The 14,522-nt window shown below is 38.6% G+C and overlaps 1 protein-coding gene across 4 annotated transcripts in view; it reads left to right on the forward strand.

Annotated features, from left to right (window-relative positions):
- Positions 1–14,522, forward strand: part of MYO5A (myosin VA) — a 173,039-nt gene that overhangs the window by 147,230 nt on the left and 11,287 nt on the right. For 3 of the 4 annotated variants that reach the window (XM_075857988.1, XM_075857987.1, XM_075857989.1), the window contains 4 exons: positions 301–401; positions 8,682–8,880; positions 12,843–12,936; positions 13,648–13,794. In XM_075857988.1, the coding sequence (XP_075714103.1) occupies positions 301–401; positions 8,682–8,880; positions 12,843–12,936; positions 13,648–13,794 (541 nt within the window). Of the gene's footprint in view, positions 1–300; positions 402–8,681; positions 8,881–9,756; positions 9,832–12,842; positions 12,937–13,647; positions 13,795–14,522 lie in introns of all 4 variants that reach the window. The other variant, XM_075857990.1, reaches the window with a different exon arrangement.

Here is a 14,522-nt window from a genome sequence, read left to right on the forward strand (position 1 = left end):
AAAGGCTGTCAGGGCATGCTGGGAATTGTAGTTTCACAACAGCTGGAGTGCCAAAGGTTGGGGACCCCCTGATCTAGTTGATCGTTTCTCATAAGTGAAATTAAATTGATCTCCCATACATGTAGGGAAGTTTATTGGTCTGCTTGTTGATCTGCTTGTGTTACTGCAGATGACACCAGAGGTCCAAGCTACAGTACCCTGCTAAATAGAGAAAATAGCCGCTTTCCTGGAGTGTCATTATTTCAATCAGATCCATACAGTCAATATTTAATGTAATGACTTCATGCTCCATTATTTTAGTATACCATGACAGACACACTACCTATCTCTGAAGATGTACAGAAAATGAAGGACAGCAGAGAGATCGCTCAGGCGTATACAGGCATGAAGGAAACCAACAGGTACGTGGTAATACGGTTGCTTAAACATACTTATTCTCGCTGGCAAAAGCTAAACACTGTGTGGATGTATGGTACCTTGTATTTACCAGACCACTGTTGGTATGTGCACCAGCTTTATCCATCCAAGAGGCAAGAAAAAAATTATTTATTATGTGATCTAGACAAAAACCATAGCAATAGTCATATACTTTATAAAAATGTCATAAGCTAGTAGTGATTATTAGTAGTGACTATTGGTTGTGAAAAGGTACATATAAAAGGTGCAAGGAATGTACCTGTGGGGCTTGCACAGTGCATCCGAACCTCCTGCAACAAAGTGGCTCCCACAGAGTATAAAATAGTCCTGTGATGGTATTGTTGAAGTTATATGCAGATGGCATGACGTGACTGCACCTCAGGTAGACCCCAAACAGTGAGATCATGTAGGTCAAACCCTAATAATATTACAATCAATTGCATATTGTGTTATATATGTCTGTGTGCAAGGTTTCAACTAAACAGCTGGAAATATTCTATATAATTGAAATTAAAAATATGTAGTTGAAAAGGTGATAATCTTATCTGTAGCTGGGATATAAACTGCATCCTTTTTTCTTGCGAGTCAATAACCGGCTACTCCAAAAATACTAGTAGGTGTACTCATGTGGTTTAATAAGCCTTTAGAAAATATATCAATAGGATTCCTAACCATTTAAGTAAGTTAAATTAAACTCTAAGTGACTTGTTTACAAACTGTGAGCCACATGGGTGGGACAAGGATTAGACAGAGTAGGCAGCCGCCTAGGGCGCTATTTAGGGGTATGGCGCAGTTTATGGATTTAAAAAGCAAACCCCTAATTTAGGTGAAAGGGTGAAGTCCGGAGAAGAGCAGCAGGAGCCAATGGACCCTACTTACAGATCAGTTATAGGGTGGTCTGCTGGTCCTGTATTGAGAACCGCATATGTGGATAGGGTAGAGGGAAATGTAGGGATTATTGGGAAGGGGGGGGGATGCAGGGGGCAATTAATTTAAAAATTGTTTATCAAACCGTTTTCATTCTAGGCTTTTACAGATTGGGGGGTGAGGGGTTCAACCCGTTTCGTTAGGATTTAACCTGAATAATTGACATTCTCATACTGCATGAATTATTTTGTTTTGTGAAGCCAGATTTTCACTGCTTTGTTCTATTTTAATCATCATATTCAATCCATTTTCTGTTTATCGTTACTTTTTTTTTTAAACTTTATTTTTTTAATCATTTTGAAAAGAACCCTACCGCAGGATTACCATATGATGAACGAGGATGGAGAGCTCTGGCTGGTGTATGAAGGGTTAAAAAAGGCCAACAGGTTACCATATTCATCACCGTGGGGATATGTGATCTGCATTTTGCATCTTACTAACTATCGCAACTGCTTAAACCATGCACAAAATAGGATCTCAAAATGCTGAGCATGATAAAAAAAAGTCAAATTGGCTAATATAGCTTCGATTATACTGATGTCTTCATCAAGTGAATTGTAATCCAACAAAACCCAGAAATTAAACTGGTTCCCTTTTGAACTTGACTGGTGCAGGTTTAACAGCACGCAACTGGGTACTGTGGTGGGTTTATTCAGTAGCATGCTGTTTTTTGGTTTTCTATCTAGGTTGTTTATTTTCACCTGTCTGACTGCTGCTTCCTATAATAAGTACAGGGTATAATGGTTTCAAGCGTATAAACAAGTTTCTATGTCTTACCCAACAAACCTTGCTTTAACCACGCCTGTAATGTTCTCTGGTTGCTGTTCTATAGATGTGATAGACTCCTCTGAACACATGTAACATATCTGCCCCCTAGTGGTACAAGTAGGATGTCTCTTCTTTTTACCTAGTTGTGAAGATGCAGCTGGTAGGCAGTCTTAGAGGCTATTAACCAGTGTGTTTTGTGCAACTTTCTGAATACTTTTTATTAAAAATTATTTTTACTTTTTGTGATACAGCTGCTTTGTATCTAGCGCTGAAACCTGTATTCATCATGTCAGCGGCACTGACTGCTTCAGTGACAGCGGGTCACGCATGATCGAGCTATTGCCGATCGCATCTAAGTTCATAACTTAGATGTGATCGATCCTGCGTGTCAGAGACCCGTCAGTGCCGCTGACCTGCCAGATTCATGTCTCAGTCCAAGATACAGCTGCTCTGTATACAGGATACAAAGCAGCTGTATCTCAAAAAGTAAAAATAATATTGAATAAAAAGTGTTTAGGAAGTTGCACCAAACACACTAATAGACATTTTCAGAATTTTTTTTAAAATAAGTGGTATGCAAGGTAGCCCGTCAATTGCTGTTATTAGAAAGAGATGGGTGGTAAAGGAAGAAAAGAAACCTATAAAGAATATAGTACAAAAATGAAAAAGGGTTTTAGGTACACAGCTCTCGGACGAGGAAGTGGAAGAACTTTGATAAAGGGCTGGGCACGAGTCAGCAGAGCTACGTTATCTGAAAATTTAAAGGAAATGCAATGGAGAGTGGGAGCCAGACTTTATAGGGCATTTAATATGCCATATGAAAATTATTTTATTAATTATACCAATGCAAGATTGGTTCATTGTTTTTGGTCATGCCCGGCAATTAGGAGGTTATGGAATTCAGTAGAAAAATATGAGCTATGTTATAAATAAGGACATGAAATGAGATGAATGGATATGTCTGCTACAGTTTAATCCAGGTGAAAAAGATAGTTATCTTGCAGATTTAGTGCATTTAATGTTTCTTTCAGCAAAAAAATTATTCTAGCAGAGTGGGTATCTTCGTATATACCATCATTCGTTCAGGTCAAGAGATATTAGAAAAAGATCCCATGTTTGCAGTGGATAGATAAAAATAAAGGAAAAAAAAGAACAGAATCCAGAAGGTTGGAAGAAAAAGTTGAAACCAATCACCAAAAGACTTATCTAGTGTAGAGTTTCAGGAGGCCTATAGAAATTAGAGGAAAGAAAAAGGGGAAGAGCGGACCACAGACAGGAAGGGGGGGAGGGAAAGAGGGTTTATGGGTACATTTTTGTAGTAATATTCTTTGTCAAGAGGAAATAGTTGGATATATAAGTTTCCACCTGCGAGTGGACTATGTTTTATATAGAAATGGAACAAGGGGAGGAAACCTCCAGCTCACCAGTCCAACGCCTGACACTCCAGCTTCGCTCGGATCTCCGCGACGGTGCACGGTGGATAGCAAATAGGAAATGGAAGAAATTGATCCAGCGATGTCGAAGTGTTTAAAAAGGAATATACTCCTATATTTATTCAGTATCAAAAAGGTATAAAATTGGACGTACAGGCTGACTTGGTAACAAGGCAGCAGCAAGTAGGTATTCTAAGCCTACGCGTTTCGAACACAAGTGTTCTTGGTCATGGCTATCATTCATTCAAGAATGAATGATAGCCATGACTAAGAACACTTGAGGTTTTCGAAACGCGTAGGCTTAGAATACCTACTTGCTGTTGCCTTGTTACCAAGTCAGCCTGTACGTCCAATTTTATACCTTTTTGATACTAAATAAATATAGGAATATATTCCTTTTTAAACACTCCGACAGCACTGGATCAATTTCTTCCATTTCCATATGTTTTATATAGATGGAAAATCGAATAAAGTAATTATAAAAAATAAATAACAAAATTTCAAAGGTGTACAGAGCTTTTAAGGGCAATGCTCTCTAGGAAAAAGTATGCAAATTAGCTCTCCTCCAGAAGAATAAAAAAAATCTCTAGTGCCACCTATTGGAGACTACCCTATAAATCAATGTTTGACCCTTTTATAGAACCATGAAATATTATTAGGTTAAAAGCCAAACTAGACACCCATCTGTAGATAGCACTGTTTCAAAGTTGTTTCTCCTCCTCAGTACAGATTATTGTTCTGGTTGGCTGAATGAGATGCCTTTTGACGCAGCTTTTGGAGCGGGGCAAAATCATATGGGCATCCAACACTACAATTTTACCAGTAACTCCCTTTAATCCATTGACATTACATAGCATTTAGAGTCACATTGTATTTTCTCATGAGACTTCCTAATAGTTTGTCATCTTTCTTTTCCTGTTTATTTTTTTTCATTACTGATTTGGATTGTGAAAAAAAAATTCTATAGAATGACAATAACATCTCTTGCTATTTAGTAAGGCCGTCAGGATGCAGTCCTTTAAAAGTTTATTTTCCTGTTTTTCTTACATCATTGGGTCAAAATACTCTAGTTTTTTTTATATTGTTGATGGTAGAATTACTAGAAGTGATATATAAATCCTTTAACCCCTTAATGACCGGGCATGTTTGTACCTTAATGACCAAGCCAGATTTGTCAAATCTGGTATGTTTGACTTTATCAGAGAATAACTCTGTGAAAGTTTTGAATATCCAAGTAATTCTGACATTGTTTTTTCGTCACATGTTGTACTTTATTTTAGTGGTAAAAGTAGACTGATACGATTTGCGGAAATTAATTAAAAAATAGAAAAATGGAAGAAATTTTGTAAAAATTACCATTTTCCCCTATTTTTAACTGCAATATGTCACATATGTACACACATACTGTACAATTTTTTTAATTAAATATATATTTCTATCTCTTTACTCCATTTTGGCAGCACTTTTGAAAAAATTAAACAAATTTTCAGCAATTTAGAGGACTTACAAATTGAATAATAAATAAATTTATAAATTTTGAAGTACATTTTGTTTTCCTGCACCAAGCCAGGTTTTCAGAGGCTCATAGGTGTCAGAATGGTGGAAACCCCCACAAATGACCCCATTTAGAAAACTAGACCCCTTAAGGTATTTACCTAAGGGTATAGTAAGTATTTTGACCCCACAGTTTTTTGCTAAATTTAATACATTAAAAAATTTCACTTTTTTTCATAAAAGTATCAGTTGGAAGACCAATTTCTTTGTAAAGCGACCATGAGAATGAAGAAACACACCACAAAATCTATCACCCTGTTTCTCCTGTTTTCAAAAATACCAACATTGTGGCCCTAATGCGCTGCCTGGACACACGGCAGGACCCAAAAGGAAGGGAGCACCCGGAGGCTTTCAGGACTCATATTTTGCTTGAAAATTTTTTAGGCCCCACTGTACATTTGGAGAGGCTTTGAGCTGCCAGAACGATAGAAACTCCCCATAAACGACCCCATTTAGAAAACTAGACCCCATAAGGTATTTATTTAGGGGTATAGTAATTATTTTGACCCCACAGTTCTTTGCTAAATTTAATGCATATCAGGTGAAAAAAATAATAATTTCACTTTTTTCATAAAAGTATTTGTTTGAAGACCGATTTCTTTGTAAAGCGACCATGAAAATGAAGAAACACACCCCAAAATCTATCACCCTGTTTCTCCTGTTTTCAAAAATACCCACATTGTGGCCCTAATGCGTTGTTTGGACACACGGCAGGGGCCCAAAGGAAGGGAACACCCGGAGGCTTTCAGGACTCATATTTTGCTTGAAAATATTTTAGGCCCCAATGTACATTTGGAGAAGCTTTGAGCTGCCAGAATGATAGAAACTCCCCATAAACGACCCCATTTCGAAAACTAGACCCCTTAAGGTATTTATCTAGGGGTATAGGTAGCATTTTGACCACACAGGTTTTTCGCTAAATATATTGAAATTAGTCTGTAAGAATTAAAATGTACTTTTTTTCTGAAACAACATAGAAATTTTTATTATTTACAAGGAATAACGAAGAAAATGCACCCCAACATTTGTAAAGCAATGTCTCCCAATTACGACAATACCCCATATGTGGTAATAAACTGCTGTTTGGACCCACAGCAGGGCTCAGAAGGGAAGGAGCGCCATTTGGATTTATGATTTTGCTGGAATGGTTTTCGGTGCCATGTCGCATTTGCAATGCACTGGAGGGACCAAAACAGTGGAAACCCACCAAAAGTGACCCCATTTTGGAAAAACCTTCAAGGAATTTTTCTAGGGGTATAGTGAGCATTTACACCCCACGGGTCTTTTGCAGAGTTTATTAGAATTAGGGCGCGAAAATTAATATCAACATTTTTTCCACTAAAATGTTGCATTTTCTCATTTTCACAAGGGATAAAGGAGGAAAAAAACAACCATTTTTTTATAAAGCAATTTCTCCCGAGTACGGAAATACCCCACATGGGGTCATACGTTTTTTCATTAGAAATGAATTAACCCTTTCAGGACTGATCCATTTTTTGCTTTCATATTTTAGATTTTCACTCCCCGCTTTCCAAGAGCCATAACTTTTTTATTTTTCCATCAATAGAGTGGTGTGAAGGCTTATTTGTTGTGGGACAATCTGTAGTTTTCATTGGTACCATTTTGGGGTACATGCGATTTTTTTTTGATCACTTTTTATTCCATTTTTTTGCAATCCTGAGCAAAAAACAGGAATTCTGACACCGTTTTTTAGGTTTTCTTTTTGCGGCGCTCACCGTACGCTATAAATGACATTTTTACTTTATTCTTCAGGTTGGTACGATTACGGCGATACCATATGTATATAGGTTTGGTCCTTTTTTTTAGCGTTTGCGCAATAAAATGACTTATTTATAAAAAAAAAAAATTCTGTGTCACCATATTCTGAGAGCCATAATTTTTTAATTTTTTAGTCAAAAAAGCGGTGTAAGGGCTTGTTTTTTGCGGGATGGATAGAAGTTTTTATTGGTACTATTTTCGGGTACATGCGACTTTTTGATCACTTTTTATTCTTTATTTAGGGAGCGGTGGTGACCCAAAAAATTGCGATTCTGTCGTAGTTTTTTATTGATTTTTTTTGGGGTGTTCATCGTGCGGGAAAAACAACATTATAGTTTTATAGTTGGGTTCGTTACGAACGCGGTGATACCAGATATGTGTACTTTTTTAACGTGTTCATTTTTTTTCTATAATAAAAGTCTTATTATAGGAAAAAAAGCATTGTGTTTATAGAACTTATAACTTTTATTTTTACACTTTTTTAAAACATTTTTATTACTTTTTTTTACTTTTTTAACTTGTCCCACTAGGGGACACTTAGTCTTGCAGCTTTGATTGCTGCTAGAGTACATTACACTACACACGTAGTGTAATGTACTCTAACTGTCATTGTGACGTGCCTGTCACACTGACAGGAAGCAGAGGAGGACCGGCCGGACGCTGTTCCTCCGAGGCTTCCGTGCATGGCAACCCGGAGGTCATTATCTGACCTCCGATTGCCGTGACAAGCATCGGTAGCCCCCACGATCACTTCGAGGGGGCTGCTGATGTGCTTCAAACCACTTAAATGCGGCGACGGCAATCCGTCGCCGCACTTAAGGGGTTAACTGCCGAAATCAGCGGCGATGGTCCGCTGTCCGGCAAGACTGATGTCTCAGCTGTCGGGGACAACTGTCAGTGCGGGTCTGTCACTCTGTGTTTACACAGAGTGACAGTTTGAAATGCGGACGAAAATGAACGTCATGGTGCGGGAACTAGCAGCCGACCATGACGTTCATTTTCGTCCTTGGTCGTTAAGGGGTTAATATATATGAGTTATTAGTTCTTGAAGTTGCAGGCCTGATGCCCCATTTGCATTACTCCTTAGGTGCCCATGGCGACACTTCCTGTTCTGTGCCCTGCTGGCTTAGCTTTGCCATAGGAATATTGTTTAGAAACAAATCACAATACACATCCGAACTGCCTTAAATTCTGGTGAGTATGTGTGTGCATTGATCTGAATTGCGAGTGTGATGCACACAATGTCCTCATGACAACACTAAACCAACCAGAATACAGGACAGGAAGTGCTTTCACAAGGACATAGGAGTAGGGCAGCTGCAGGCCTTGGGCCTGTGTGTTTTGTGCCGAGTTATAAGTGCTTGAAGTAAGTTTATTAAGAACATGTGTTTATAACCTGAAACTTGTGCTTGTTGGAAACAATTTGGAAATGTAGTACGTCATAACTAGTGTGACTGCATGTAGTGGTCAGATGTGACCCTAAGTTTTGTAATTCATAATTAAGAATAATAAGATGTTTGCCTTTATTTATAAAAGTGTTACTAATGGTTATCATATAAAATGTAATTAAATGGCTAACAGTATGGATTTTCTCCGTATCCTCCTTCCTTATCTTTAACTTTCTCATATGCCCCTATCTACTACTTGAGAGTGCTGTCCTTAACAATTGTTATGCTGATGGGTTTCATAACATGCAATGGTGAGGGGTGATGGAGCTTTGCTGCTGGTGCTATGCTTGCTTGTGAGGTAAAAATAGTAAAAGTGTGTGTACTAAATGTCTACCGCTGTCCCATTGCATTGTAGGGTCCTAGAGGCACAGCTGCAAGGTCAGAAGAAAGGCTATGAAAATGAGGTGGAATCTCTCAGAGGGGAGATCCAGGGACTAAAGGAAGAGAACAATCGGCAACAACAACTCCTTGCCCAGAATCTTCAATTGCCTCCTGAGGCTCGCATTGAAGCCAGTCTACAGCATGAAATCACCCGGCTGACCAATGAAAACTTGGTATGTCATTTAAAAGGACTAAACCAGAACGTGCAGCTGGTCTCATGCTTTGGATCACACCACACCATTAATTATTCATTTACATTTGTAATCATTGCTGTCTTCATTACTCTCATTAAACCCCTGCCTACATGACATACAGCAGACCCCTTCTTTCTCCAATGTGTCTACTTTGCAGGTCTTCATTTAAAATATTTTATGAACAGATTCTATCCAGACCTATGTGTCTCCATGGTAACAGACTACAAACAAACCCTGTGTCACCTCATCCTGCAGTCATACTCCCTTCCATCAGTCCCCTAATTCTGTCTAACATACATTTGGGAGTATAGCTAGAAGTAGGGGAATGATGGAAGAGATTATGATTGCAGACTCCAACTATACAGGGTTTTTGTGTAGTCTGTTACCATGGAGAGACATATCTAAATAGAATTCTAGGATTTTTTTGATCAAGACTATTTGCAAAGTTGGTAATTGTTCTATTTTAGCTGTACTAGAAATATAAAAAAACATTTGCTAAGGTGGACATAGCCTCTAAGTTGTATATAAAATAGAATGTTCAGTAATGAGTTATAGGATTATGTAGTAATGTGTATTGCATAACTCCTGTAGGATATGTTAGTATTTCTACTAGGAGTGTAATGCTATATTTAAGAGTCTTCTGTACAAATAAGATAAATGCAGGTGTAAAGTTTGTTTCGGGCCTCTCTGGCTACACTCTTGTTGATAAGTAATTATAAGGATATGGGGTAGTGTGTTATCTCCCATAGTAATATAATGTATTGGTGTGATCCACAGTCGCTGCGCACATTTAATAATGTTTATTAAGTAACCTAATTCAGAAGAAGGGTCCATCCATTCTGCCTGTTTTTTCAGTATTATGAGGAGTTATATGCAGATGATCCCATGAAGTATCAGTCGTACCGGATTTCACTTTACAGACGGATCATTGTATGTAAATCATGTGCCTGAATGTTGTCGCCTTAGCCACGTCCTAGAGAACTAATATCAATTCAGCCTTCCTGGCTGCCTGTCTAGATACGTTTGTGCGAAGCGTCTGCACTCTCTATATTACTCCACAGCTTTCCGTCGCATCGTTTTTGTCTTCATGTTGAGTCTTGTGACAAATGCACATTTTCTTACTAACTCCAGCTAAAGGCAAAAATGCATGCTTAGTAAGCCAGTTATATTATTAATATTATTATTATTATTATTATTATTATTATTATTATTATATGTCAAATGACACTGTATAGAGTACTACAACCAAAATAAGATACTCTGTTCACAAGCGAAAGGATGTAAGTATCTTTCATTTATTTTTCTAATCCTGTGATTTATTTTAATTTTTAAACCACACATAATGGCCCGGGGTACTGTACGAGTGGTACCATGCCAGCTCTAATGCAATGCACACCCGGACTCTTTAGCCATCTTTCACAGAAGTGTTTGTGGTTTGTGACCATTTTTTTTTAATACGTTTATTTGTGTAAACACATCAAAAGCGTGTTTTAAATATTTTATATATGAAAAGACTTGGGCCCCATGCACACGAACGCGCTTTTGCGGCCGCAATTCCCCTGAAAATCCATGGGAGAATTGCGGCCCCATTCATTTCTATGGGGCCATGCACACTTCCGTGGTTTCCACGGTCCGTGCATGGCTCAGGAGCCTCGACCGCAGAAAGAACGGACATGTCTTATTACGGCCATGTTCTGCGGTCTGGGCTCATAGGAAATAATGGACGCGGCCATGTGGACAGCCCGCGATTTCCGGGCGGCTCGCGGGTGATACTCCGCAGCCGGCCGACCCGAAAATCACGGCCGTGCACATGGCTACGGTCGTGTGCATGAGGCCTCGTACATATGAAAAGATTTGTTTTAGATTATAAATGTTTATATGAAGGTTGGCTAAAGAGCCCGAGTGTGCATTGCATAACACATAGCATGGTGTAGTCCTTTCTGTGGAGATCTTAACCATCATTGGAAAGGGGTACCTGATCAATATTAAACTAAAAAAAATTGCAATTTAATTTCCCCCTATTCATCTCTGTTGCTTCTGTTTCTGGATATGCAAACCTGTCCTCTGGATAGAACATTATGTTTCTGATATGTAATGTAAGCTTTCTAAGATGCAATTGGCTGTGGCCTTAGGAGTATTTGGCAGTTGTCCTGTGTGTTTTCATTTTTAACTTTCCCTCCATCTCATGGGAGTAGGATTGAATTGAATAATGAGTGACTTGTGATATGTATGTTTTAAGAATTCTTTAAAACAAGTCGTTTACCTTCAACAGTAGTTTTCTGGATTCATATGTATTATCAGATATGCTCCAATTTTAAGTGGCGGAAGCCACAGGGAGATTTAATTCCGTGCCACTTCCTTGCAGTCTTCCAGCAGACAAAGTCTGTGCTCGGGGTTAACATAAGTCTCACAGGACAGGTTACTGGTTAGATGATATCGACATGGTAATAATCACCTCCATGTTTCAAAGTACAATACAGAATAGAAACTCCAACAAAATTAATAACCACTGAGAAAAAAGGAGTCAAATATTATAAGTATCAAAAAAATAGAAAATATAAAAACTACATCTGTATCTGGACCACATTCATAGTCAAAGTAACACCACATAACTTATAAGGTGCTTATTTTTACAATGCGAAATACATGTTATTAAATGGTCGGCATTGCCACAACAAAGGATAAATGCATATTGTCCGCACAGAACATATCCCTTATCCAAGTAACAAACCACCATTAAAAATGCATAGAGGTGGATAGTCCGTATATGACCCAGGTATAGTCATGGACAAAAGGGTGATGTAACCCAAGGAAGATTTATAAGCAAGTAAGGAACTTTGTAAATAAATTGTCAATGCCTTACCCATAAATATGCTGTGTAGTTACGTGACCCAGATGGTGAGGTAGCGCCCCGACGCATGTTTCGCCAATACAGCTTTTTCAAAAAGGCCAGGGGACATTCATTACAAGTGGAGGTTAGGCGTTTCAGACATCAATATACAGTAGGAAAGAGTTCTTTACAGTTAGAGTAGTTAAGCTATGGAATGTCCTACCCCAAGAAGCAGTAATGGCAGATATAACCGAATTAAAAAAAAAAAAAAAGGGTAAATCTTTATCTAATGATAAATGGCATGGGGGGGGGGGGGTTATAATTGATCTGGTGTTGAATGTGATTCGCATGTGTGTTTTTTCGACTATGTAATACAAATTAAGAAACATTTGATAAAGAATAATGAAATATTTTTATCATGTGAGTTTGCTATTCTTATTGTCAGAATAAAGGCTGACAAAAAGAGCGGCCTCTATTCTTTTGATAGACTCACAGGGCTGTTGCTCCACTGTATTTGTGATGACATCACAGAGGTGACCGATTGTAAGGTACATACTTACTATGGTTGGAAAAGAAACCAGGGAGAGGAGGGGACATGGCTGAAAGGAAGGGGCAAGGGGTAAATCTTAGAATCTTGTTTCCCCCTAGTGATCCACTATAGGGTACCAGCTCATGTGACAATGTCACAGAGGTGACGGAAACATTATTAGCAATGTCAGTGTTTCTTTTCTCCAAAGTTTCGTAAACTGGGGCCCTCGCACAAGGTCTAACGTTACTAAAGTAATATTATAGCAGTGGCAGGCAGGCTATCAGACACACACACACACACACACACACACACACACACACACACACACACACACACACACACATACACACACACATGACAGTACCGGCCATACTGCCCTGATGATGGCCCTGATTGTAACAAAGTAGGTGTTATCTGCACAGATTTAGATTTGTACATACTGTGTAAGCAACTCGAAGCCACTTGATGACACTGTTACTTTCTTACTTGCTTTCAGCCACGTTTTTTGACTAACCGTCTTGATGTAGAATCTTAACATGTTTATAAAGGGTGTTGTTATTAAGAGCATATTAATATCTGTAGGATCTAATGGAGCAACTTGAGAAACAAGATAAAACCGTCAGAAAACTGAAAAAGCAGCTGAAAGTCTTTGCCAAGAAGATCGGAGAGCTTGAAGGTAATTCTACGGCTTTTAAAGGAACATTGTGTAGTGAGATATTGCAATGTTGTGGTTTTCTTCTAGGAACATGACGTAAGGTATGTAAATAAAAAGTAATGGTTTCTCTTTCACTTTGGCCTATGAGCACCAGGGCCTTCCTTAGGGGTGTGCAACCTGTGTGGATACAGAGGGCGCATCAGCCACTCCTGCTAAAAAGGGCAACATAGACAGCATGGCGCCCAAGACTGTGACCACCAAGAATCATAATATTGTATAGCAGTATTAATTCTACCTTGTGCATCTTTGTTATTAGATGACTTTATGTATGGAGCTGTTATTTGGGCACTGTATGGTGGGCTTTACATTGTGTGGCTCTGCAATATAGGCACTGTATAATTTTTGAAGGGTATGGTGGTGGCGTCACTGTATAGCATTGGTATTTAGGCAACTAGATAAAACTTGTCCAATGTCATGTGGGCATCATACTGTATGGCACTTTAAATTAGGCACTGTATGACATCGTTATTTGTGCACTTTATGACAGTACACCATGTACGGGGCGCCATAAAAACATACCACATGTTGCACCATGCAATGTAAGGTGTGCTCTGTATATTGCCATTTAAGAAAAGTTAAAATCATGAAGACTCTGTTAGCAATTACCAGCTTAGTGACTTATGAACTATATTTTATGTAATTGTTAATATAATTGTGCCTTTTTTTTGGTAGTTGGACAAATGGACAATGTGTCTCCTGGTCAAATAGTGGATGAGCCAATACGTCCACTTAATATTCCCCGTAAAGAAAAAGACTTCCAAGGAATGCTGGAGTATAAGAGGGATGATGAGCCAAAGCTGATTAAGAACCTTATTTTAGGTATGCATTAAATGATATATAATAGACCATATGGATGAAATAGGGGCTCTGGTACATCATTCATAGTTAACTGCCATGCACCTGCAGTCTGAGGGCCTGTTCACGTCACCGTCGAGTTCTGTTTGGGGTTTCCGTTCATCTATTCCATCAGAGGAACAGATGAAAGGAAAGCCGAACGAAAACTGGTAACGCTTCTGTTGCAGTTGGTTTCCGTTCCGACTACGCTATTGGTTCAGTGAAATAAACTGAAAATTTACAGAACGGAAACCAACTGCAGCGGAAGCATTACCATTAAAATCAATGGTAATGCAATGTGAAGCTATAGTTTCCATTTGGCTTTCCGTTCATCTGTTCCTCTGACAGAATGGATGAACGGAAACCCCAAACGGAACCCGATGCTGATGTGAACAGGCCCTAAATAAGGCTTTGTTTACACAGCTTGGTGCAGGTTTGTTGAACATGGACATAGAGTTTCGACATCTGAAACTGTATACCCTACAGTTGGGTACATCACTAAGTGACTCACATTATTTAAACCCTTATATTTCATTGCAGTCTACTTTTTTTCCCCCACAGGATACCTTTTTGTTGAAAAGCATAGTTGACTACGCTCATACGGTCTCAAAAAAAAAAACAAGCTGATATAAACCAATGTGAACATAACCTTAGATTTCAGTTTGGAACATCAGGAAAAGCTAAAGCACTTTATACACCTACAAATGCAGTGT

This window comes from Rhinoderma darwinii, chromosome 3 (assembly GCF_050947455.1).
Source record: "Rhinoderma darwinii isolate aRhiDar2 chromosome 3, aRhiDar2.hap1, whole genome shotgun sequence".
Taxonomy (NCBI): domain Eukaryota; kingdom Metazoa; phylum Chordata; class Amphibia; order Anura; family Rhinodermatidae; genus Rhinoderma; species Rhinoderma darwinii.